Here is a 26,860-nt window from a genome sequence, read left to right on the forward strand (position 1 = left end):
ATTCCCACCACATTGGTACTGAGATGAGGAAGAGGGCGTTGGAGAAGTTCCATTGCAAGAGCCAGGCATGTCCAGCTAATATATTACCCATAGCCAGGCAATTGAAGTAAGGACTCACACCCGCAAAACTTTAACAAGTTCCAGGTGTATAAGAAGTGCATTCGCCCAACAAAGGGGAGATAGGGCCTGGAAAAAACGACAGCTCGTAGACACGGAGCGGGCTGGAGAGGAACTGGCGGGAGGGAAGCCGGGCTGAGCAGGAGTGTGAAAGCGACACTGGGCCAGAACGGGCCGCAAGAGGGTCAGAGACCCTGCTGTCCTCTCTGCCCAGTGACCACAGCAGGAGCTGTGGGACACCAAAGCCTCCTTAGCGCTGCAAATTGCTGCCAGAGCGAGAGGCGCTCTCGGTCCCTCCCGGGTGGAAGAGCGGTGCTAGGCGTGGCAGAGAAAGGCGGGTGCGAATAGAAGCTGAGAAAAAGGAATGAGAAGCCCGAAGGAGCAGCCGCACACTGGTGACTGTAAAGAAAGGAACACTTGTATCGGAGCACTCAAGGGGCTGCAAACAAGCATATCAGAATGCCAAACGAACTGAAAACTGATACAAAGGCTATGGGGGGCCAAAACCAAGTGATTTGGAAAACTGAAAAACCTGCAAGATATTGTAAGTACTTTGGGGTTTCAATTTTGAATACCGAACAAGCTGCAAGGTATATGAAAGTTGCCAAAAGCATTATTGAATACCAAACTAACTAAAAGATATGATGAACATATGTGACTACAGCACAAGAGAAAAACAAATGGTGAAAATGTATGAATGAAGTGAAAGCAAGGTGGTGCAAAGAGGTAAAGACCATGTAGTGCGCTGCGTGAGAAAAATGTTGTGGTAAAGCCAAAAGACTGGCCAATACATGTTTCACATTCTTCTTGGCAAAGAGGCAGGAGTCCATGAACTACAGGTTAAGGGAGAAAACCTGTGTTGGCAGAAGCAAGAATGACAGCATAACAAAGTTGCTAATGTCATTGGTTGCGTGACATGTGATGGGTGGCCCATGTGGTCAGACGACTGAGCCTAAACCGAGTGACCTCTACTTGGAAAGAGCCAAGGAAAGCAAATGTGAAGAAGCCAGTATGTTGAAACAGCTGCTAAACTGAATGGCAAATGCAGAAACAGAGCAACCTATCTGAACCATTGAAGAGCCTGATTGACCAAGGAGTTGAATTGGCCCCCTTTGGAAAGCCAGAAGAGGAACTGATTTTTACTTTTGGAAGTTGAAAGCAACTGTGTTGAACTCTTGGGGAAGGGTACTCTGAGACCTTTTTGGAACGGTTATGAACTTGGGGAAGGGGAAGCCCAGTATAACCGAAGAGCTGGAAGAATCTTGGAACTTTACTTTTGAACACTATTTCTTTTGCCGCTGACATGCCTTCACATTGTATATATTTAGTTGTGAGGGTAAGCATAGGGTTTGGACACAGACAGACTTTTGACTTGTACTTACTGACCCAAACTATCCTTAGTTTTTTCTTTAGGTAGGGAAATACCACCTTAGCATAGGACAAGTTAGGCCTTACTCCATCCTGACCTTTAATCAAAATAAAGCTGTTATTTAGAAAGTTAAATCTGTTGTCTGTGTATTACCTCATGATCCCTTCACAGTACACAAGTCTTGAAAACCTAACTCGCCTTTAATAAGTACTGAAAATATTTTTTCAGACTTTTCATCGAAGTCATCAAGAAGTGACTTTTTCCTAAATACGAAAATACTGGAATGAAGACGATGAGCTGAGTAATGAAGATCAATGGAGGCCAAGAGCACAAGGTGCATTCTAGTTGTTTCAGAAAAAGGCAAGCTGCAGGGAGATTTAAACCGGTGGACCAGCTGAGAGAGAGACGCTGCCTGGAGAACTCTAGTCCTCTCGGTGTTGACCGAGGGACTGCGGGATAGGTGCGAGGTCTGTGGAGCCAAGGGAGGTGACTGCAGCGGGCGTACTATGCAAGGATGCTAGAAGCAGACTAGAAGCTTCAGAGCGTTTGCAGGCACCGAAAGGCAGCCTCCATGCCACCAGAGCCTGGAGAGACGCTGAACAAACAAAAGAGCCGCAAGAGGCACCGATGCTACAAAGCAGAGATAGTGAGTGGGAACGGAAAACCAAACAGCCACAGGAGAACCTATACACACAAGCAAGAGCCGGTGAGTCCACCCAAAGAACGCGAGGACACCAGGGCATACTGGCAACCCTACCGAAAGCAAATAACATAGAATGATGTATATGAGAGCGATCAAGTGAATATTATTTGAAGAGATAGAACCAAGGAAAGATAACAGACTGTCAATTTTGTCAGTGTATGCCGTATATCTATAGGGAAAGCTCTGGCAGGATAGTATACCAGACAGAGCCAAGACAGAACAGAATAATATAAGAGACTATTAAGTCTAAGTGTGCACAATACACATATGAGGAAAGCCCTGGCAGGAGAGAATACCAGGCAGATGCAAGCTGCAAAAGTATTCATGTAAGAACACCAGGCAAGGTCAAGTTGAACAGTGTGTAAAATCCATCACCTAAGGAAGTCCTAATAAGGATACAGCAGGACCAGTAAAAGGCTGAGTTAAAACATATCAAAGAGGAGAGAAAACATGGCAGGAGAGTACACCTACCAAGATACAGACAAACGGCCAAGTTGTTTTGTATACCAACTGTGTTGTTGATCAAGAGAAACCTAAGGAACTGATATTCTTAAAAGTATAAAAAAGAGTGAAGAGAAATCCGGGGCAAGGGAACCACCCTCTGGAACAAGGAACCTTCTGGGGCTTTTTTGTGGGGTTACACATTTCCTTTTTGCACATGTGTGCACTACTCAAGTCCAAAGAAATGTTCCCTTTTCACCTTAGAGTTGATTTTTAGAATGTGAGGGCCAGAATAGTTATTTGGACACAGGACCGTTTGCTTTGGACATCTTGACATTGGACAGACCCTTAGTTTTGTTTTAGGTAGAGAAACACCTCTGAGTAGGGTAGAGGCATTTCCCAACCCCCTTATATTTTAATGAAGGTTTGTGGCCAAAACTATGAATCCCCTGTGTCCACATCTCATTCCTTGCTCGTCGCGCTACTAAGTCAATCTTTACTTCACCATATGCTAACGCTTCAATGTCTGGGGACAATAGCACTTCCATATTTCGGCTTCATGTATTCATGAAGGTTGCCTTTGAGATGATTGCCAAGGGTAAAGCGCTATCCACCTTCATGACAATACTTTTTCCCCATGAACAACAAATGTGTCTACGGTACCCTTTTCCCCTCCTATTGCCATCTCAAAAATGTGTTTGCGCTGCTCTGCATTATCCATTTTGATGGCTTTTATGGTTCTTTGTGCAGTATTTTGACTCATTTTCTCTACACATCAGAGCACAGTGCCCTTTGCATTTACATCTCAAACAATACATTTGTTGCAAGACAACATTGTCTATTAGCCATGTGTCTGAAACTTCCACATCTAAATCATTTTATTCTTTTGCTAATTTCTGTGGTTTTATTTTCCTTATACGTAATGGCACATGTTGTTGAGGCTTCTGCTTCATCAAGTTTAATGTATGTGGCAGTCTGTTTAATACTAAATGCCAATTCAATGGCTACTGTGAAGGCATCATGAAGCAGACACAGACAACTGAATTCAAGTTTTCTCTTTGTACTTTTATTTTATCAAAAGAGGGAAGGAAAAAGGCCTAACTTGCCCCAAACAAAGGTGTGATTTCCCCACCTAAAGTAACCTAAAGATAGTCTATGTCTGGATGTCCAAAATAAAAATCTGTCTGTCAAAATCTACACTTGCCCTCACTTCTATTGGTATACAATGTGTAGGTATGTCAGCTTCAAAATCAAAAGTGTTCAAATAATAGCTCCAAGTTGCTTCCAGCTCTGGGTTGGAAAGGATCTCCCTTCCCCACGATTCAAGAACGTTCACAAGACACAAAGGGTTTCCCTTCCTCAAGGCTTCAAGTCTTGCAACAATTTCACAAAGTTTACAAAGTGCAAATCCTCAGTTCCAGTTTACACTGAGATTCCTGCAGATTCACCCACAAGCTATGCTGCAGGTATTACCATTGGCTTCCCTTTGATGGCTGTCCTCGGTCTAGGCACAGTTGTTGGACCACACAGTCCACGGATTAAAGGTCATGCAACCGATACACCAAACTGCTTTCTCCTTCACTTGCACGTTGTCACGGTTTCAGCTTCACAGCGGGATTTAGGTGAGGCTCATTTCACATCCTCTTGATGCTTTACTTTTACTTGCTGGCCACTATGCAAATGGTACACTTTCCCATTCTCTTGTGTCTCTGGCCAATACTTATTTCTCTCACAACACGCAAGTTTTTCACTAATCAAATGTTACACTTTCCCAGATTCTTGTGGCTCTTGCCAATACGTATTCTTTACTAAAACACACAACTTCTTGATATAGCACATATGGCCCTGGCCAATGCGCGTTTTCTCAAAGTTTCTCAAAGCTTCACACATAATTGCTTTCATTCCAATCAATATTCAAAATGCTTACTTTCATTCCGTTCAGTATTCAAAAGTGCCTTTTTATACGTGAAATGTCAATTGCACCTTTACTTTGCACTTTTACTTTACTTTGCTGAACCTCTGGGGGCATCTTCAACTCCACGCCTTCCTTTTCTCCACACACATCTGACGTCTCAAAAAAGTCTAACTACCAACTGCACCTCCTCAGAGGTATTATTCCTTTCCTCTCCTTCCCCCAGAAGCTCACTGTCTCCAGAGCTCTGGTTCTCTCTCTCTCTTTCTAAATCTGCCTGCAACCACTCTCTGCAGCTCATCCAGAACAGGACTGCGAGACTTGTCCTTGGCCTCAAGCCCTAGGATTGTATCTCTCCAGACCCGAAATCTCTTCATTGGCTGCCATTGGCTGCAAGGATTAACAAGACCCTCTGCATTATCCACAAGGCTTTCTGGGGCCTGGGTCGACAACACCTTCAACTCTCCCTCCATGAATACCTTCCTACTCTAGCTCTTCGCTCCTTCACCTCCAACTCCCTCAGGGTCAGTCGCTAACAAGTTGGGGGTAGATCCCTTTCCTCGGCTGGGTCCTCCCTCTGGAACAGCCTCCCGGCCTCTCCAAGAACCATCTTCGGTTGCGGAAGTACCTAAAGACCTTCCTCTTTGCTTCTGCCTTTGCTCTTCCTCTCCCCTGCTAATCTGTCTGCTTTGGCACCTGGCACCTGGTTACCGTCTGATTTTGGGCCCAGATCCCTGCCCTCCCAGCCACACACCTGCACTGCCTCCTGGCATCCCTTGGACTTGGGCCTGTGTCTGCTGCCCTACAGTCCCCTTCCAGCACTTATCAGACACCCGTTGACTACACCTTATGCTCGCACTTAACATCTGCTGGCCACGCTACCTGTTCTAACACGTGTTCAGCACTTTCCACTCCTCCCCTGCCCTTTGCACCTTCCCCCTTTCCTCTCCCCTGCACTTGCACGTTCACAAGATCACTGGGCCTAGTAAAATCGCTGTTTTGTCCTCCCTTGTCCCCCCCTCTTGCCTCGTCGCACTCTGAAACACAGGTGTATGGGCACGATACAAATAAAACATATCTTTAGCTTATCAGTATATGGCTTTGCCCATGTTAACCTGGTTGCTCTTCATGCTAGGTTAAGGCTTTTCCACTTTTTGCTATTTCTTCACACAGGCTGCCTCCAATATGCCCCAGTGTCCCTTTCCCATCTCATGGGACTCACCGGTCTCCTCGGGAGTGCTTGGTTTCTCTCCAGTGAACAGTAGCTCCTGCTATGGTGAAGTCTGCTCTTGGTTCCTTCGGCTCTTTCTTGTTTCTGCGGTCGCCACTTCTCCCAGCGTCTTGGGTAAGGGCTCCGGTAAACCTTGTCCTGCGAATGCCCCAGAGCTTCTCCTCTCCTCACACTACATTACATACATGTCTTTTGCTAAAATACTTTCTTGTATTTTAGGATTATTGGTGCATCTTACTAATTGGTCCCTTATTAGTGAGATGGTTAGTTTCCCAAACTCGCATGAATGACCGAGTGTCCTTAGCACTGCAACATAGTTTTCCACTGGTTCATTCAGATCTTGACATCTCTGGAAAAATGTATGTCTTTCAAATGTAATGTTCCTCTTGGGTTCAAAGTGATTTTGCATTTCAGTTAAGCGTTTTACTGTATTCATCAACATCTCCCGCTATTCCATCATCCAGATCAGGTACACCATCAAATATACTTTGTCCCTCTGGGCCTGATTTATGTAATAATTGCACTTCTTTTCCTAATTGTAGAACTTTTCCCTGCAGCCAATTGCTACCAAATGTGTGTCAAACATGGTCTTCCATCTGTGTCATGATATTGGAGGTGGGCATCGTTCCACCAAGAATAGTGCAGGTGGTGCCATTTCGCAGCTGCCATTAACGCTTTGGTCACTTCTCTGGTTAACCTTTCCCTCTTTCCTTGTTTGTAGGCAAGCTTGTTAATGTTTTGAATTGTTTGTTTTTGTTGCTGTGTTTGTTCAACATAGTTTTTATTTCCATGGGTATCCTAGCAACATGTAGGCATTCAATACGCAAATATGCAAAAGGCTGGGACTAGGTTGCGTTAGCACACACGCCACAGAAAGCTGCATCGTGCTCTGTTTTCACCAAGAGGTTGCTTGGCAACGTATAAACATTGGCTTCGATGATGGCTATGCATGCAATGCATCAGCATGTGTAACATGTTTACACTTGCCGCCCAAGCAACGGTTTCTCACACGCACTAGCCCCTGAGATTATGGATCAATCAGAGGTGTTTGATGAATCTGGCAATTCATTCCTACTCCCCAGAGGAGAGCCACCCTCTTTGAGGCTAGGGAGGTGAGTCTGCTAATAGATAAGGAGTGTGTGGAGGCGCACTCTGTGTTATATAGTTTCTTATTAGAATATGATCAATTCCTATAGTTCTAAAGTGTATTTTCAAGGTGCTCCCAGCTAGTAGAGTGCTACCCCTACTCTAACAAATGTGAAAAGAAATGGTACAGCGAAAACCTTGTTGTACAAAATGAGGCACAGCATAAGGCAAAAGCATTTGCTGGGTTCTTTTGCAATTCCCAAAAACAACTTAGTGGTTCATCATTCAATTGGTGCATGTTAATTCATATTAAACATCTTTATAGTCGTACCATTTCTTTTCACAGGCGAGTCTGCTAAGCAAGACCCCCACTAAGGGTCTGGGCAAGTGGGATCTCACTGGGAGGGACTCCCCTTGTGAGGACAAGGACACATTCTGAGAAGGAACTCCCAGTTGTGATGATTCACAGGTTCTCGTTACTTCTCCCCAGAGGAGAGCCCTTCCCTGTGAGGCTAGGGAGGTGAGGCCGTTACCCAAAAGTCCCCCTAGGCATGGCGGAAAGCAGGACCTTGCAGGGAAAGACTCCCCTCTCCTGAGGATAAGGACACCCATTCTGTGAAGTAACACTTACGCCCCTGACCCTGGGACTCATAAAAACCCTAAGGTCAGCAGAGAGTGCAACTGACAGCACTACTGTGGGTTACTATAACATACACTTCCTTCCTTGAGACTTTGCACCACTGAGGCGAGGAAGAACACAAATGATGGTAAGATGTATGTTGTAATATCAAGACCCAAAAGATCGAATAAAAAATCAGAACCCCACTTGTTCACATTTTGTGACTCAATCTCTTGGGAGGTTTTTTGTCCCCCGCCATGCATTTAATGAATGCGGGGACAACGCCTTGAACCCCGAAGCCCATAATACCGAACTAGGAGGCTGGGGGACACCCCTGCAACCGCTATTCCCCATGCTTGGTATTTTGGGATTCAGTCTTTTTAACCAGGCCGAGTGTACTGTAATTGTGCATTCGGTCTTTTTTATATGATATTTTTGTTCAATGCCATGATGGTAAGACTAGTGGAAAGAGGTGGCCAGGAGGAGGCATGCAGAGTACATAATGGAAGCAACCAAAATAATAGGACACTACTGAGGAGTGGGCTCAGCTAGGAGAGATAAAAACTGAGAAAGGACTGAAGAAAAAGAATCTCGGGATAAGCCGACAAGGAGCCAGCAAAGTCCACGAAGTTTGAACCTGGGAACTTGTCAGCTGTGTAGAGAAGCTGGTCCTCGGAAGAGAGGACGTTGAAGAGTAGAAGCAACACAGAACCATGAGCTGGTAGGGAGGCGACTCAATCCAGTTCTAGGAAAGTCGAGGTGGTGGCGTGACCTCTGGTAGATGGGCCGCTCGGTCCAACAACGGCTTCGAGCCCGCCAGCCCAAAGCCTCCATGGAGCCATGCATGCGAACCAGAAGGAAGCGACAAATGAACAGCAAACCACTCGCGACCCCAGGAAGAACCAGATACACATTCCCAACTCAAACAAGGTAACAGGAACTGCAGGTAGCCTGGGTGGGATACAGGGGGAATAGAGAGTGTAGGCTCATTTGGGAGTAATCTCGCTTGTGGCAGTAATTACCAAGAAGATACAGAGAATGGAAGTTGTGTTGGGAATAATCTCCCTCATCACAGTAGTGATATCCAGAGAACCAAGAGTCAAAGGAATCTCGTTAGTGATTTTCCTTGTCACAATGGTGCTATTCAAAGCTCTAAGAAACAAGAGTGCATCGGGAGGAATCTCTCATCACAGTTATAGTCCAAGTGAGATTAAATTGGATCCTAGACAACAGGAGCTATTCGCAGATAATCTTCATAACGTTTTAAGACCAGGAAGAATTGCTGGAACTGTAAAGCAAGCCTTCAGAAGCCCTTGGGAAGAAGTGAAGAGACTTATGGACTTTTGTCAAAGAATAACCCAAGGTAGCCCTCAAGGCAATGCAATGTGGGTCATGAGAAGTGAGTCATTCTCCTGACCATACTCTCCATGTTGAATCAGAAATTAGCTCAAAAAATTGATGGGAAAAAGATAAAGACTAGGCAAGTTTCCCAGGAGCAGGCTGCCATTGTTCTGGCTCTATTTTCATTTGGATGCTGAACCATTCTGTAGAGTAGTGGTAGGTTAGAGTAGGTTTTGGATAGAGGATAGGCAATTTTCATTTGGACAAACCTCCGGATGACGAGCTCCCGAATTATATTTGTTTAGGCAGGGATAACCCTTTTAGACATAGGGAGAGGTAATACATTTTCTTTATTTTTAAAATAAAACATTTAAAAAAATGCCACCCCTTGGCCGACTCCGTCCTCCACAACACAGTCAAAAACACACCTTCTGCCTATATGGGTGTTGGAAAGACTTTGATATCTCCTGTTATGACTATAACCAACAAAAACCCTTCTTCCACTCTATTGGCTTCAGGTAATTCTGAACATGGTCTGAATGCCATAACCAAAGAAGATGGATCCAATTCTTGTTGTTCTACTTTTGTGCTTAAGAGCAGAGCAGACTGTGAATGGGAGAGCGACTCCAATGGAGGGAGGAGAGTCACTGCTACGCACAGATAGGCCTCTGTAGAGATGAAGTACTAGAGGGGCCGTGCTACGCCAAGCCGTGGAGCCAGCAGTGGTGTGGAGAAGTGAGATCTGCTAGCTGGAGGCAGTGAGGCGAGTGCTGTAACCGAGCAAGAGACTCTGGTCAGGAGAGGAATGGAGACTGAAAGAAAACTGTCTGCCTGGTGACGTGACCCTTGGAGAACAGTGGAGGATCTGGTGCCTGGTTCGGACACTGAGTCCAGGGGAAGAAAAGAAGCCTGCATCCCCGAGGTCCATGCAACAAGTGCCTTTGCTGAGACAGGTACCAATCTGGAAGCAAACTGTCACAACACAAGGACACCAGTGAGAAGTACGAACTTTGGTTTCCAAGACTGATAAAACTGACAGAGGTACCAGAGTCTGAAAGAATAGAACATATACACGTCCCAGATAAAACAGAGTGAAAGAGACAAACAGTGAATATTAAGGCTTGGGAACCCACCAACAGTTTAAGAGCCAAATAGAGAGGAACGGGCACACGCGTTATGTAAAAAGGAGTGAAAGGGTAACGTATCGTTAATGCCAAGGCTGGGAAAGCCGACAAATAAATGAGAACTGAACCTGGTACTGGCATACGTCCTATGTGGAACAGATTAAAATGAGTATGAATGCTCTGTAGTATGGCTAGCAGAGCCAACTAGTTAACGGAAACCTGTAATACCCAAGCGGACAGAAGACCTACGTTTATTAATTGAAATGAGAAAAAATAACCCTACCAGAAAGCCAGAGAACTTTGGGGAGCCCACGTGCCACAAAGGTGGAATACAGAGAAATATGTTTAGAGTGATTCTGGAAGGATTTGGCCACTGGTAAAAAAGCTGAACAAAACGGAAGAAGAATGAGTATTTTGCGAAGGGGGAGGAGAGAGGATATTTGTATTTTTAACCAACAAACTCTATAAGCCTTGGATTGGGGGGTGGGGGAAATTGGGCCGACTACCCTCACTCTGTACTGGCTGGTGAAAATGATTCATGGTATATCCACCGGAATTGACATTTCAAAGTAAAAAAAAAAAGAAAACGTTGGCAAAGCCACTAGGTTTTCACTGTCCTAAGCCAGGTTCAGCCCAAATGCATAAAGCATGCAATTATTTGCCTGGTATAGTCACAATATGGTGAGATCCAACACGCCCCAATAATGCCATCATACGCATTGTGCATAAGCATATATAAGTTATAGAATGTTCAGCTGCTATCATTTTATGCAAAGAGCAGACTTAAATGCCCGAATAATACCATCATATACCAAATGTTGCTGCCAATGGCCCAATAATAAAAGTGGTATATGTAAGCACCACCCGCAAATATGCAAATTCCTGTATTGCATCCCAAAACCAGCTCCACAGTATCCAATAATACCCTCATAAACCTGCTATCAACTTATGTGAGGAGTTATCTTGTGGGTGCAAAAAACACATTTGCAATTTCTAGGTTTCCTGTGTTTGTTTTCTAATGGTTTCATGTACACATTTTATTTTTTAAATTGGGATTTGGTTTAACAAAATAAAAAACCTTAATAAAATTAATAGTACAACAGTAAATTTACATATCTTCCAAAATAAGTAAAATACAAACAGAAAAAGTTAGATTCATAGTAATTCAATAAGTAAACAATTACTTTTAAAAGGAAGTTAAAAAACCTAAAGGCATCCCGAGAATGTTTGATAAATTGTTTATAGCAGCAATGATTGCAATGTTTGGTTTCCATTTAAAATATGGTTCCACTAACAAGAAGAGGAGAGAGGAGAAATGGTGTATGTAAATTGAGCAAAATGTCAAATTCTCTGCAGGGCATTCGATAAAAAGATGTTCTAGTGTCTCTGTTATATTCAACTGTTGCGAAAACATACACAATCAACATTTCCTGGGTATAATAAGTCTAGCACCCAAGACTTCCTGGTTTTGAGACAAGTTAACAAGTGAAAACGTAATCTCGTAAAATTGATTCTTCATCTTGTATTGGGGAATCTGACCAAATATTTGGGAATTTGGTCAAGATATTTTTCTTCAAACGACAAATTAAGAAACAATTGGTAGTTCGAAATCTGATCTCCGGTATTCACCCAATCCGATGCCAACAAATTGTATTTTTATTGAAGTCCATATTTAGTCTTTCTAGTAATTTATCACAATGAAACAACCAATTGTGAAGATCTACACATGCAGTCTGCATGCATGAATTGATTAAAAGGTATCTCCTGTGGAGTTACACAGACACCACAGTATGTTTGGGACAGTTAATTCAAGGTAGATGTGGAGGCGGGGTTGGGGTGTCCAGCATGTGAGTTTGGGGACTTTGACCTGTCCTGGGTAACAACAAAGTCTTCCCTGCTTCAACCTATTGGAACATTGACCGGGCAGCCTTGAACCCTTCTGCCATGCAATGCAATTATAATAATGTATAAGGAACCAATCTGAAACCAAAGTGATGTATCTGCTTAAACACCAGACAAGTAGGGGATTGCAGCAGTTGGACACTGTGTGCAAGGAGCTTGAGGTTTAAGGGAGAAACTGGGGTAGACCGCTATGTGAAAGGAGAAGGGATTCTGGCTCCTGCCTCAACTGCCTGAAAAATGCCATTCGCTGCCCTGACTCGCATTACTCTGACAGGGTCGAGCTGGTCGGTGAGCATAGCACCTGAGCAGGTTAGAGTGAGGTTTGAGGCTGCTCTCAGCATGCCAGCCAACATATGAAGTACGGTAAAATGGGTGCATGGAGTCCTCATATTTCAAGCAACACCTGCTATGCACCAAAGTGTCTTGCCTCCCAAAACCCTTAGCATATAGCTTATGGGAGCCTCCAGGCTGCCACTTCCCTCGTTTGCAAATTCTCAGGTCCTTGTTGCACATGGGTAACAATGTATAACAATGCATCAGAGACAAAAAGGGAGAGGGAGACGGGGACAGTGGCAAAGTGAGAATGTGACATTGGGCCTGTCTACAAGAGGGAATAGATATGTGTGCAAGTAGGACACCAGGTTATTTGGCCTTAAGTTGTATGCCCCTATCCTGACGACTAATGTACGTCTCAGATTTCCTACTACTTTATGTAGTACACACAAATCACACATGATCGTTGCAGGCCTAGCCGCACACCAACACTAATTAGGCTATTACTAAGTGCTCCTCCTTAGCCCTAGCACACTCCACCACATCAGTGGCCCTAAACTCTGTATCCCATCAGATCTGGGGCTCTCAATTTCGGGTGACATTCTCCCATGTGTTTTCCCCAAATCCATAGAAAAAGAACCTCACTGGGGTCCTGGGTACGTCCAATGAGTTCTCATCAACACCACAGGTTTCACAGCTGCCTCTCCCATAATTCCAATGGGACCCCTCACTCTTTTCTTACAAAGCCAAGTGCAGTGAGGCTAACAAAAATGGCAGAAGAGAAGGGCACTATATAAGACCACTTTACATTACCCTATTGAAATTGAGACAAAAATTGACCTCATCAGTTTGCATCCAAGATTCGTAAGTTTTGAAAAGGGTCTAGTGCCTGAGAGTGATACTGAGAAGACTTGCACACTAGATCTCAAGTGGGATGCTAAGAAGTGTGATGATGCCTATAATGTTAAAGTAGGACTTGGGAGTTTTAGAAAGCATCAAAAGCCTGAATTGTGCAATCAGAAGAGTGAAAAACACCCAGAAAATGAAAGGGGTTCAGTGAAGTTTATAAGGAGAAGTGCAGAGTGCTGAGAAACAAAGGTACATGAAGCTGAGTTATAGTGACTTGGAAAGACCTTCAGAAATAAAACAGGAAACTGCGCAATCGAGAAAGAAGCAAAAAGGTGGAAGAGCAGTGTTTTGAGACTCTGTCATCCTGAAAATACAAGGAGAAGCCCAAGGATATGCAAGAAACGGTTTTTATAAAATGATAAAAGACAGACATTGAGAAAAGGTAATTGCCTTGTTGTTATTGGTGTCACAATTATCACTCCTTTCCTTGTTTAGGCTGTCTCGACCTGTTGATGGGCTCACCTGTGAGTGCTTGGGTAGTTTCTTTTTTGTCGGCTCCGTCTGCCTGCGTTTCCTGGAAGTGTGGGAATCGTGAAGGTAAGGACGACCTTCTTCCGACACCACTTTGCCGGCGTAGTTCTTTGAGTTCACTGTGTCGACATTCCTTTCCCAGGGAGAGGAGGAGAAGGAAGTAGTCAGCACAGGAGCGCGTAACAGTGAGCCCAGGAAGCAATGGAAGCGGTCCGGAGGAACCACGGAAGCAGAATACCCAGGAAAGAAAGGTGGTGCGATCCGCGAGGACCGCAAAGCAAGAAGTCCAGGAAGGAGGATCCGCTGTAGCATACAGAGCAGTCGTGTAGGGAAACAATCCAGGGAGGATCACAGAAGGAATCGCCAGATAGGGATTCCGGGAGAGCGAACGCTAGGAACAGCAACCGGAAGTTCGGAACTGAAAGCATTGACACGCGCCGTACCGCAGGGGCGGGGCGCTTATCTAGCATTGTTGTGTTTCCCCGGAACTAGAGCGCAGATCCTCTTTCTGAAATAATTGGAGGTATGAGATGTTATCCTGGTTCGTTGTTGAACCGACCAGGACGTCCAGAGGGGGCAGTAGCGTCGATTCATGACAATTGGTATCACTTGGCCACAGAAAGTAAGAGTTGTTCACGGACTTGGTAAACAATTCAAAGAAAGCATTCATGTATAGACAGTTGGTGTGAAGAATATGAGGACGTCGTCCCTTCTTCCACAGGGGGAGACCTTTCCCATGGGGCCAGGGCGCTGTATCCACAGTACAATAGTCCCCCTGGGGGAGGAAACCCTTATGGGATTAGAGACGACTATCTTCAGAGAACGTGGTATGCCTCCACAGTAGTATCCCTTAACCACTACCCAATGTTCAATCCTCCCCTCCCTTCCTTTGACCAAACCAATATCTGACTTTATGACATGTTCTGATAAAAGATGATCAGGAGTCTAAGGATCATTGCCGAAAAGCAGGATGAGCATTCTAGTTTCCAATGAACGTGATTGGCCCAAAGCAATTCCTTTACCCAATGCAGGAGTTTAAATATCGGACAGCTGGCATGCAAGAGGGAGACAATCCTCCACTGAGGAAATTGGCAAGCCAAGCCATGCATAGCAGGATGAGAGCCAGCTGGAGGGAAGCCGAGAACGGAGGGAGACGAGAACTTGAGCAAGGTCCCAGAAGACAGAATTGCTTGCGTCAGGAGTGTTACGAGGTCTGGAAATGATCCGGTGCTATGCTAATGTTTGGAATGTCGGGACTCGTGGGCTAGCTAGCCTTTTGGTTGTAGCCCATGAGCTTCTATCCAGGGCTACAACCAAAGGACTCGGGTCTATATCCCTCTCAGGCCACCTAACAATGCCTCTGGCTTGCGTCATTGCCTTCTGGAACATCCAGGCCTCCCGAGCTCTGGCAAAGCGCCCAGCAGAGAGGATGCACCGCCGGGAACAAGCAGACATCCGGTAAGCTGCTGCCAGCTTCAACAAAGCCCGGAACGTGACTGGATCCTCCAGAGAAGCCGCTGGTACCTTCCACTTGGAAGTAGTACAGGAGGTCCTGCAGAATGAAGGGGTGAAGTCGTAGGCCACAGAAAGGGGTTCTGGGACAGTGGGAACCAAGGGCAAGTCTAGGACCTGCACGCATTTAAAAAGTCCAAAGACAAAAGCCAATCCGAATTTTGCAAGTCTGGGACTCTCACCCATATGTGAATCTGAGACGAAACTGAATTGAATATTTCGAACCTGGGACACACACCCAAAGCAAGATAGCAAATTTTGGAACAGTTACTTGGCAGGAGAGTAAACCAATTAACTGAACATTACGAGCCTGGAACTTGCACCCAAAGAGGGACAGTCCATGAGAGGATGAAGGCTTGGCAGGAGAGCATACCAAGTCTAACTAAATGTTGCAAGTCTGGGACACGCACCCAAATAAGACATTTTGTGAAAGGATAACTGCTTTGCAGGAGAGTTTACTGAGCAGTTATATTGGGAGTCTGGGACCCGCACCCAAAATAGGAGAAGAAAACACAATGCAACAAATCCTATACTTAAAATGGAATGTGCCAAGTCAATAAGGTTTATAGGAGAAGCACAAGGAGGATATTCTTGTGAACTGCCTATTGACATTTGTGCAAGCAAGGATAGGCATGAGGCACCGTATAAAGAGAGAAACACTAGAAGAAGGATCCTAGGGGAAAGGTCCAAGACCCTAACATTGGAATCTTACAGTTTTGAACATCTCTATAACTCTCACTTTTTGCCCAAAAGACTGGGAATGTTTCTGGTGCTTGGAGCTAAAATGAAAAATTATTCTACAGGACGAAACCATCCTTGCACAGTTTATGTTATTAGTGTTCGGGTCAGAAATAGGATTTTTGAGACAACAGGGACAGACTTGATAACTTGGACATTCCAACAGTTTCATTAGTTTTCTTAGAGGCAGGGGAACCCCTCTTAGTTTTAGGGACATAGAGGCATTTTTCCAACCCTTCTTCATATAATAAAAGGTTTATGATCACAAATATATCACTATTGTGTCAAGAGTGTTATTTCTGACCCCTCCCAAAGTCTGAATTGAAGAAACCCATGATATAAGTAAGCTTTCATCTGAATATAGATCCCGACAAATACTTTAACAAGGTTCCAACAATGAAGACATTTGTTTAAAACCTATCTGAGTTGTTTGAATTTAATTAAAATAACCCCAGCACAATGGATACAATTACCTTAAAATTAGGTCTAGAACATGAAGATGATCACAGAAAAAATGCACACAAAGGCTTCTGGCTCGTTTTCACTTTGGTTGTAAAAAACATGCTATATTCATAACTGCCTACCTTGATATTAAAGAGCCATGGCTTAATCAGGTCCACTTCTGCAGTTCCTTTGCTGACATCATAGACAACAAGGTACAATGCCCGCTGTGTCATGAAGTGGGGATGGGTGCTGTAGAACTCTTCTTGTCCTGGACAATATAAAAGGTTGACATTTCAGTTAAAATATAATGTTGACTACCAAAAGGCAGTTTTCTGGAATTCTACAAAACATTTACAAGACCAAGTAGACCAAAGGAAAACAAATGAAACGGGTGATATCTCCACCTGCACATGGCCACTGAATTTCTAATTAGACTGGGCCAAGCAAGCACATTTACTCTTTCAGAGTTGGGTTTCAGATCTTACACTATAGTATGTGTGTAAAGTAACTCTTAGTTTATGCACCTTTAATCCTTGATCAAGGAACATCTTCCTGTCAAAGTTGTGAGTCAGGAATGGTATCATGAGAGAAAAAGACAATAATTCATGTTTATGAAAACCTTAATTTTTTATAAAGAAAGGGTTTTGGAGAATGCCGAACTTGCTTTACGTCTACAATGTGAGTAGTCTCGACCATCAACAAAAATATAAGTCCAAAGTCATTCACGTTGATCAAAACAAAAGTGTCTGTGTTAAACCTATGCTTGCCCTAAAACTCTCTAATACAATGATTTTCATGGGATTGGACAAAATAAAAAGGGTGCTTAAAAGTAATGGCCAGGATAGTATTAGAGCTGGTCCACAGCTCCCTTTCCCAAGTCTTCAGCCACTTGGGATTCAGCATGCGTTCCTCTGCTTTCAAAGGAACTGTATAAAGTTCTTTTTACAAAGTTCAAACAGTTCTGGTCGCACAAGTTCAAAGTTCCTTTAGCTAACAATTACTCTGTGTGACCTCTCCTCAGGAAGTCTACTACTTATTAACAGTTCACAAGACTTTCACAGTTCACAACAGGTTGGTGTATTGGTGTATCAGAGCCTTTCTACAACACCCAAAATTCATTACGCCTGGCGGGACCACTTGGCTCTCCTCTCACAGATATTCATAAGTTCTTTAAACTCAAAACACAATACCTACTTATGAACTTCTTTTGGCTCTCGTGATCTGGGTGCTATTGCTGAACCGCTCAGTCCACCCACTACAAGTCGCACCACCCGAGTCTAGGGCCTCTGGTTGCCCTCTCCTGGTTCGCTTTCCTTTTTCCATTTAACTGGATTCCTGAACTAGAGGTTACACAATGCTTCCTTGTTTTCCACGGGCTCGCCATCCCCTTCTGATTTATCCCTCTGGCTTAAGCGTCATCTTGCTGTGTGTGTGTTTGAATGCTTTCCTTTTTACTTTCTTTGGGTTTTACAGAGTTCTTGTGCTTATTGTCAATTGCTTTTGACCGCATTGCTTCTCGGCGTCTTACACGGTTACATATGACAATAATAAGCTGCCTTCTTTTCCTCTTCTTTTGCTCGCACCGGATAACACTGTCGCACACACACACGCAATTGCTTTTACAATGGTATTGGAGATTTCTTGAAGACTTTCTACACAGTGCCGTTAACCTACTTGCCACCTGACCACTTCAACGTTCTCACACCCTTCCATTGTATTAGGTATCTCAGCAATGAGCTCTCCTGAACCGTACTTTTAGCTTCACTACAATGTTTCACAGTTCAATTCAAAACTGCCTTGCAGTTACTTCAATCTTCCACTTAGCAAGACTTGCCTGTCCTTTAGCCTTAAAAAGAGTCAAGTGGAGTCAGGTGTGAATAGTCATTGGTAAGTGCCTGACCCTACCAGACTCTATTAGTAGGAGAACTAGGCTAGTTGGTGGCAGTCTTCCCTCCGTTTATTAAGGTGTTTCCAGCAGGTAATACTCACTATTCTTAGTTGCCTCTTCTTCACAGTTTAGTCAGAAATGGGGAGGGGAGATGGAATGGAATTGCAAACCTCCCATGAAAGCAGAGGAATTGGTTTCAGAGAGGAAATGGGGAGAGGAGAGATGTGGTGTGCTTGGCAGTGGGACAGTGGGTTATACAATTGGAAAACTGGGAATACCATGTCTCACCTTTGATTATTCTCCCCCCCCCCAATCTCCTGTGTCCCTCCACTCTGGTGATCCACCCTCACTTGTCCACCAACCCCAGGGTCAGTATCCAGAAGCAATGACCCTTCCATGGCCACCTGACTAAGAGGATCCCGGGGAAACAGGTGGGAGAACACCCTCAGGTTTCTCACAATGTACAGATATTAGGCATCAGCTATTATGTCTTATAGCCATATGTAGGAAAGTTATTTATTGTGCCAACACCGGTTTCAGTAATAAGAGCTTCTTCAGGGCGAACATGGGGTAATACTCATCTGAAATGTTCACGTTTCCTTTCCTAAAGTGCAGCTGAAATCTTGTTAAACCAATCATTTATTCAGCTCAACAATACCAGGAAATGTATTTATTTGTTATCTAGCAATATTGGTATAGGTTCAAAAATGGCATAGCAAATCACAGAGAAGCAGTGCCTTACTAGGGCACACCAAATTGTGGTAAAATTTGACAGTGAACTATTGGTGTAGCATGGCCAGAGTTTAATGTCCCTGACAACAGCCAGCTAGCACCAGACTGGTAAATTCACACATGTAGCTTTTAAGGATTACAAACCACATCTCAAGCTTTCAAGGTCATCAGATTATCAAATAGATCACATCTTGTGTATTGATTTTGGGTCAAGGCCAAGGAAAATGTCATGCAATGTGCAGTTCTTTGAGAAGTGCTGGTCATATCCCCATCGGTTTTGAGCCTCAGACCTGGGGTTGAATCCCCTAATACTGGTCCCTTGCAAATGTATCGCTGCTAGATTAGTCATTTATCATATATTTTTTTTAATTATTTATTTATATTATTTATATACAGGAGGAACAATGCTCTTGATCACAAAAGAATGTACAAAAGATAAGAAATCAGATTTGACGGGAAGCAACAACATTCTTACAATGGGGTGAATTCGAGTGACATTAGGAACAGGAGTAAATTGACCAGTCACCGGGGACAAATCATAGGTGGACTACATAAAGGACAACCAACATTAGACATTTTTAAGTGAAGGTATGCGGTATGGACAGGATGTGACCATGATAGATGAAGTAGTAGAGTGGAGGCATAGCAAGTGAGGGACAGAGGCAGGTGTGGGAAAATGTAAGCTTGAAGGCATATGATAGGTAAGTTAATGGTGTAACTCGGAGGCATGGTAGGGTTTCAGTTTGGTTTTGAACAAATCTTTGTGGACTGTATCTCGGATGTCTAGGGGAAAAGAATTCCATGCAAGTGGAGCAAGAAGAGAGAAAGAGTGGAGGCGAGAGGAAGCAAGCGGAGGGTGATGTGCAACAAGGGTAGTCGAGGAGGCAGAGAGCAGATTACAAGAAGGCTTGTAGAGTTTGATAGAGAAGGGTAGATATGGTGGTGCCTAGGTGTGGATAGATTTGTGAAGGAGTTGAAATTAAAATCTGGCACTGTTTTGCATCAGCCGCATTCAAGCATGGTGATGGTACGAGGAAGTAGGTGTGAAGAGAGGGAGTTCAAAGAGTACTGTGAAGAGGGATGGGGAAGCCTGCCACCTCCTACTAAATTCATGACAAGGAAGAAGGCCAGGAAACACTGCAATCACCCATTATATTCTGGATGAAATCCCAATCGACCCATGATTGACAAGTGCGTCGAGAGGTATCCCCTCAGCCAGCCATACCAACCAAGGGACATACAGATCTATCCATGTGTGGAGGAAGAGCCACAGGCTATGATCAGAGATACCTGTATGGACAGCTTGGACTAAACAGTAAGGACCCATGTTGCTGACATCATTCGAGACACCATGACATAGCAGTGTTAGACATGAAGCACACGTGCCAACTGTACTTCGGGACATAAACAAGCACTGAAATAAATAACATTAGCGTACAGTTCTATAGTTAGAGGACCAATACATATACATAGTGTCATTGCTTTTATTATTTTTGCCGTTAGCCAAACGCAGCAATGTGAAAATCGCAAAGCGCAAGAGATCCTGACCAGAGCTTGCAGTTGCTTACATGAAAATAACCCGATGGAACTACAGGAGCACCTAAGGCACCTGACAGAGCCAAGTGTGACTAACCTATGGAAATGTAGTATAGCATGGACACTGTAGAAACCACATTATAAGGTTTAGGAAAATTACAGCAGGCATCAGGCCTCTGAGCAAGAGACGAGCTGAGCCGATTCAGGCTGGACAAGATGTGTGAGACGGGACCCACAGCCAAGGTCAAGAGATGAGGATGACATTCCAATCCCCAGACGACAAAGGGATCAGCTGGAGAAAATACAAATAATTACTCATAATTCAGAGCTGCACAGCTCGTGGTCTCTGAACATGTGACACGGCTGAAGCAGACAATGGACAGCGATCTGCGGTGGGAAAGGAGGGCCGGTCCCAGGCTGCCAGACACAGACGGCAACAGGTATGCAAGAATATATAATTGCACCATTCAGGAGAGCACTCGCATAAGCAAAGGTGGTTTACACAAGTTACAATACAGACACATACTCTTTCTTATTACATTGAAGAGTTACACAGTGAGCTGAGAATCTTTGTGAATCCCAGGCCTGGGGATGTCAGATCTAGCCAATCACAGTTTAGTACCCTAGGGTTGGGCAGCAACAGGCAAGAACCAATGACAACTCCACAATACTGCAACAATATTTTAGTTAGCGACTTGGGGATGGAACAGGCCAGCCACCTGACATGGCAGGGCCATTAGAATAACATCTATAGTGTCCTATATAGGTAATAGAATACTCAATACCCAATCACTTGGACCAATAGTTTGACATGAGAGGGGGCCCAAGCTGTGACGAAATGCTGACACCATTTGGAAGTAAAACTGGCCTGCGAGCCGAGGAAGAGCGAGATGTGCTTGAATATTTTTGTTCCTGTGCTGATCCCTGTTGGTTTTTCCTGTATTGAACCATAGTTTGAACTTGCCGCTGACCAAGTCTTCCGTGTGTCCGGGGGGAGGAGTTGGGCCCTCCAAGTCCACGGACTTCCAGTGTCCCTCGGGCATACCGAAGGGTCTGTCTCCAAAATGTTGGTAGCAGAGAGGATGGTTGGCAGCGCCAGCCCGGCACCAGGTCTTCTCCTCTGCCGCCAAACCTAAGAAGCTGCAGGACCCTCGCATATTTCGAAAAGATGGGAAAGCGCGTGCCCATGAAAAGGCCGGCAGTAGCCCCTTAGAAATCATCCTGCCCAAATTCATTGACGATTCCAGGCAGACCAGGACGGGGAACTGGGAACCTTCTGGAGAAGTCGGCAGCCGAGCAGCACCAGCAGACCAGGGAATGTAAGTATTTACCCAGTTAATGGCAACTGTGGTTGTGAAGGAGGGAGTATTGTTTAGTATCCTCAAGTATTTTCAAAGAACAAGTTACTTACCAAACTGCTAATGTTCTTTCGATTGGATGTTCCTCCAATGTATTCCATATCTTTGACATGTAATGTCCACAGCTGTGTACTTCAGAAACTTTTTCGGCAGAGGGCGTCTTGCGTCGATGGCATCGGGTCGATGTTCCCCAAAGGCCTCCGTGGAGGGCGACTTCACCGGATTTTATACATAGGACGCACAGCGCCCAAAGCCTCAGTTTATGTTTTTCCTTCCATAACGTGTGACCTGCATATATCCAATGCCTGCATGACTGCACATAGCCTTGCAGAAAAGGAAGCTGCAATCGCACAGGAAATTCTCCAGAGGGGCAGGCTGGGAGGGCCATGTGGAATACGTTGGAGGAACATCCAATCGAAAAAACTTTACCCGTTTGCTAAGTAGCTTGTTCTTTGAATGGATTGTGTCCTCCAACATATTCCACATCTTTGACAGACTCCCAAAGCAGTACCAGAAAATGGAGGAGGGAAAAGAATTTAGAGTACCCAATCAGATGGCAGAATAAAGAACCGCCTTACCAAAGGTCATATCTTGACCATGGAGAGTATCCAGGGAGTAATGTTTTACAAAGATGTGGATAGAAGCCCATGTGGCTGCATCACAAATATTCCTTATAGGAACTCCCCGCTGTAGGGCTGTGGAAGTAGCCATGCCCCTAGTGGAATGAGCAAAACAAAAGAGTTGATGGCTGGAAGGTTTAGAATAAATCTTGACCTCTGGCATTGCTCTGGGCAACCCTCCAGACCATCGTTCTTCGCCTGCCAAGCCATTACAAAAGGGGAAAAACCATATGCAAATCAGGCTTGGTCCCACCCCCAAAGGGGTAGTCCAGCCCGAACTGCTAGGTCACATCCCTTTTGCACGAGACCACAAGCATCCCCAGACATGTTTCAGCCTTGTTGGGCGTCATCAGTGAGGAGTAGCTTGGGTCTCTAGGCCCAGCAGGCAAGGGACCCACGTCTGGGCATACCCTTCCCACTCGGGGTGACAATAGCAAAACAAAAGAGTTGATGGCTGGAAGGTTTAGAATAAATCTTGACCTCTGGCATTGCTCTGGGCAACCCTCCAGACCATCGTTCTTCGCCTGCCAAGCCATTACAAAAGGGGAAAAACCATATGCAAATCAGGCTTGGTCCCACCCCCAAAGGGGTAGTCCAGCCCGAACTGCTAGGTCACATCCCTTTTGCACGAGACCACAAGCATCCCCAGACATGTTTCAGCCTTGTTGGGCGTCATCAGTGAGGAGTAGCTTGGGTCTCTAGGCCCAGCAGGCAAGGGACCCACGTCTGGGCATACCCTTCCCACTCGGGGTGACAATAGCAAAACAAAAGAGTTGATGGCTGGAAGGTTTAGAATAAATCTTGACCTCTGGCATTGCTCTGGGCAACCCTCCAGACCATCGTTCTTCGCCTGCCAAGCCATTACAAAAGGGGAAAAACCATATGCAAATCAGGCTTGGTCCCACCCCCAAAGGGGTAGTCCAGCCCGAACTGCTAGGTCACATCCCTTTTGCACGAGACCACAAGCATCCCCAGACATGTTTCAGCCTTGTTGGGCGTCATCAGTGAGGAGTAGCTTGGGTCTCTAGGCCCAGCAGGCAAGGGACCCACGTCTGGGCATACCCTTCCCACTCGGGGTGACAATAGCAAAACAAAAGAGTTGATGGCTGGAAGGTTTAGAATAAATCTTGACCTCTGGCATTGCTCTGGGCAACCCTCCAGACCATCGTTCTTCGCCTGCCAAGCCATTACAAAAGGGGAAAAACCATATGCAAATCAGGCTTGGTCCCACCCCCAAAGGGGTAGTCCAGCCCGAACTGCTAGGTCACATCCCTTTTGCACGAGACCACAAGCATCCCCAGACATGTTTCAGCCTTGTTGGGCGTCATCAGTGAGGAGTAGCTTGGGTCTCTAGGCCCAGCAGGCAAGGGACCCACGTCTGGGCATACCCTTCCCACTCGGGGTGACAATAGCAAAACAAAAGAGTTGATGGCTGGAAGGTTTAGAATAAATCTTGACCTCTGGCATTGCTCTGGGCAACCCTCCAGACCATCGTTCTTCGCCTGCCAAGCCATTACAAAAGGGGAAAAACCATATGCAAATCAGGCTTGGTCCCACCCCCAAAGGGGTAGTCCAGCCCGAACTGCTAGGTCACATCCCTTTTGCACGAGACCACAAGCATCCCCAGACATGTTTCAGCCTTGTTGGGCGTCATCAGTGAGGAGTAGCTTGGGTCTCTAGGCCCAGCAGGCAAGGGACCCACGTCTGGGCATACCCTTCCCACTCGGGGTGACAATAGCAAAACAAAAGAGTTGATGGCTGGAAGGTTTAGAATAAATCTTGACCTCTGGCATTGCTCTGGGCAACCCTCCAGACCATCGTTCTTCGCCTGCCAAGCCATTACAAAAGGGGAAAAACCATATGCAAATCAGGCTTGGTCCCACCCCCAAAGGGGTAGTCCAGCCCGAACTGCTAGGTCACATCCCTTTTGCACGAGACCACAAGCATCCCCAGACATGTTTCAGCCTTGTTGGGCGTCATCAGTGAGGAGTAGCTTGGGTCTCTAGGCCCAGCAGGCAAGGGACCCACGTCTGGGCATACCCTTCCCACTCGGGGTGACAATAGCAAAACAAAAGAGTTGATGGCTGGAAGGTTTAGAATAAATCTTGACCTCTGGCATTGCTCTGGGCAACCCTCCAGACCATCGTTCTTCGCCTGCCAAGCCATTACAAAAGGGGAAAAACCATATGCAAATCAGGCTTGGTCCCACCACCAAAGGGGTAGTCCAGCCCGAACTGCTAGGTCACATCCCTTTTGCACGAGACCACAAGCATCCCCAGACATGTTTCCGCCTTGTTGGGCGTCATCAGTGAGGAGTAGCTTGGGTCTCTAGGCCCAGCAGGCAAGGGACCCACGTCTGGGCATACCCTTCCCACTCGGGGTGACAATAGCAAAACAAAAGAGTTGATGGCTGGAAGGTTTAGAATAAATCTTGACCTCTGGCATTGCTCTGGGCAACCCTCCAGACCATCGTTCTTCGCCTGCCAAGCCATTACAAAAGGGGAAAAACCATATGCAAATCAGGCTTGGTCCCACCCCCTAGTGGAATGAGCATGCAACACTTTTGGAGGGTACTTTCCTGCCAAACGGTAACATTCAGAAATGGTGACGATAATCCACCTGGACAAGGTCTGTTTTGTCACTGCCTGGCCCAAACTGTGACCAGCATACCCCACAAAGAGTTGATCGTCCACTTTGACCCTGGACATCCTAGAAATATAGAAGCTCAGAGCTCTCCTAGGGTCCAATCTATGGAGCCGATCCTCTTCCTCACCAGGATGAGGAGGAGGATAGAAAGAAAGAAGAAACACTTTCTGGCTTAAATGAAATTCAGAAACTACCTTAGGTAGAAAGGAAGGACGTACCCTCAGTACTCAGTACTGTGGAACACAGTAAAGGGCGGCTTAGATGAAAGTGCCTGCAATTCAATCACTCTGCGAGCGGAAGTAACCACAACTAAGAACACTGTCTTGAAGGACAACAATCTCAAAGGACAAGAGTGCAAAGGTTCAAATGGAGCACCAATTAGAAATTTCAAAACCAAATTCAAATCCCAAACTGGCACCTGGAAAGGGGACGGCGGGAACACAGTCGGTCCTTTAAGAAATTGAGAAATCAAAGTAATCTTAAAGTAAGAACATTCTTCAGATGAACGCTTACATATAGACAGCGCCGCCAGGTAACCTTTAATGGTACCCACTTGAAGGCCCCTGTGGGCCAAAGAAAGCAAGAAAGACAAAACCATAGGAATGGAACACTGAAAAGGATCAACAGTTTGTCCTCTGCACCAGTCGCAAAACTTAGATCAATGACAACGGTACAGGGATTTTGTTGCTGGCCTTCTGGCAGAAAGCAACACCTCCATCACATCATCTGGGAGGTCCCAATCCTTATACCTCAACCTTTCAGATACCAAGCGTGAAGGTTGAGAGTCCTGACCTCTGGATGGAGAACCTGATCCCTCTCTCACGAGAGCAGATCCTCTCGGTAGGGAAGACGACATGGAGGGCAGATGGACATTTCTAGAAGGTCCGGGTACCACGCTCTCCTGGCCCAATCTGGAGAAATGAGGATCATGTGGGATCCAAACCTCTGTAACCTCCTTAACACTTGAGGAATGACGGGGACTGGAGGAAACACGTACAGCAGTGGGAATGACCAATCCACTACGAATACATCTCCTAAGGCTCCTCTCAGAGGAAATTCCCTTGAGCAAAATCTCTCGCACTTGTGGTTGGCACTGGTGGTGAAGAGATCCACTTGCGGGGTTCCCCAAAGGGAGAAGATCTCCAGAAGGACTTCCTGAGCCAACTCCCACTCGTGAGAGAATTCTCGTCTCCGGCCAGATGAACTACCAAGAGTGATATTCCTTGCTGGATTGCTGAGAACCAGAGCTGCATTGCCTCTCTGCACAACGGGAGTGACCCTACCCCCTTTTTTGTTGAAGTAATGCATGGCCACTGTGTTGTCCGTCAAGATCAGGACAATTCTCCGACACAGACTGCAGAAAAGCCTTCAGGGCTTCCCTGATGGCCCTCAGCTCTAACAGGTTGATGTGGAGTTTGGACTCCGACGGAGACCAACGACCGCTGGCGGTCCAGTTGTCGGCATGAGCACCCCATCCTGTGAGGGAAGAATCCGTCACTACAGTTACCTCTGGCTATGGTTGCCGAAACCGCTCCCCCTTCATCAGGTTCCCTTCGCTCGCCCACCACAGAAGATCCTGGGAGACCGAGATTGGAATCTGAACGGGATCCGACATCTTGCCTGACAACTGCGACCACTGCATCTTGTGGACCCATTGCAGGGATCTCATCCTCAGCCTGGCCTATGGCACCAGAAAAATGCAGGATGCCATGAGGCAGAGCAACCATAAGAATTCGAAAAGATGGGAGACTCTAGGCATGTTGAAACGTGTCCACCATCAGCACAATGTGATGAGCCCTTACCTTGAGAGGGGAGCACTTCCCCAAGGACATGTCCAACACAACCCGATGTACTGGAGCTGTTGGAAAGGTATCAGATGTGACTTCTT

At 45.6% G+C, this 26,860-nt stretch overlaps 1 protein-coding gene across 1 annotated transcript in view; it reads right to left on the minus strand.

Moving 5' to 3' along the window:
• Window positions 1-26,860, minus strand: part of LRRK2 (leucine rich repeat kinase 2) — a 2,398,611-nt gene that overhangs the window by 1,177,419 nt on the left and 1,194,332 nt on the right. Inside the window, exon 30 of the mRNA XM_069629211.1 lies at window positions 16,333-16,460. Coding sequence (XP_069485312.1) covers window positions 16,333-16,460 — 128 coding nt within the window. The remainder of the gene's footprint in view (window positions 1-16,332; window positions 16,461-26,860) is intronic.

The sequence above is a fragment of the Ambystoma mexicanum genome, chromosome 12 (assembly GCF_040938575.1).
Source record: "Ambystoma mexicanum isolate Mex_15411 chromosome 12, UKY_AmexF1_1, whole genome shotgun sequence".
Lineage (NCBI taxonomy): Eukaryota > Metazoa > Chordata > Amphibia > Caudata > Ambystomatidae > Ambystoma > Ambystoma mexicanum.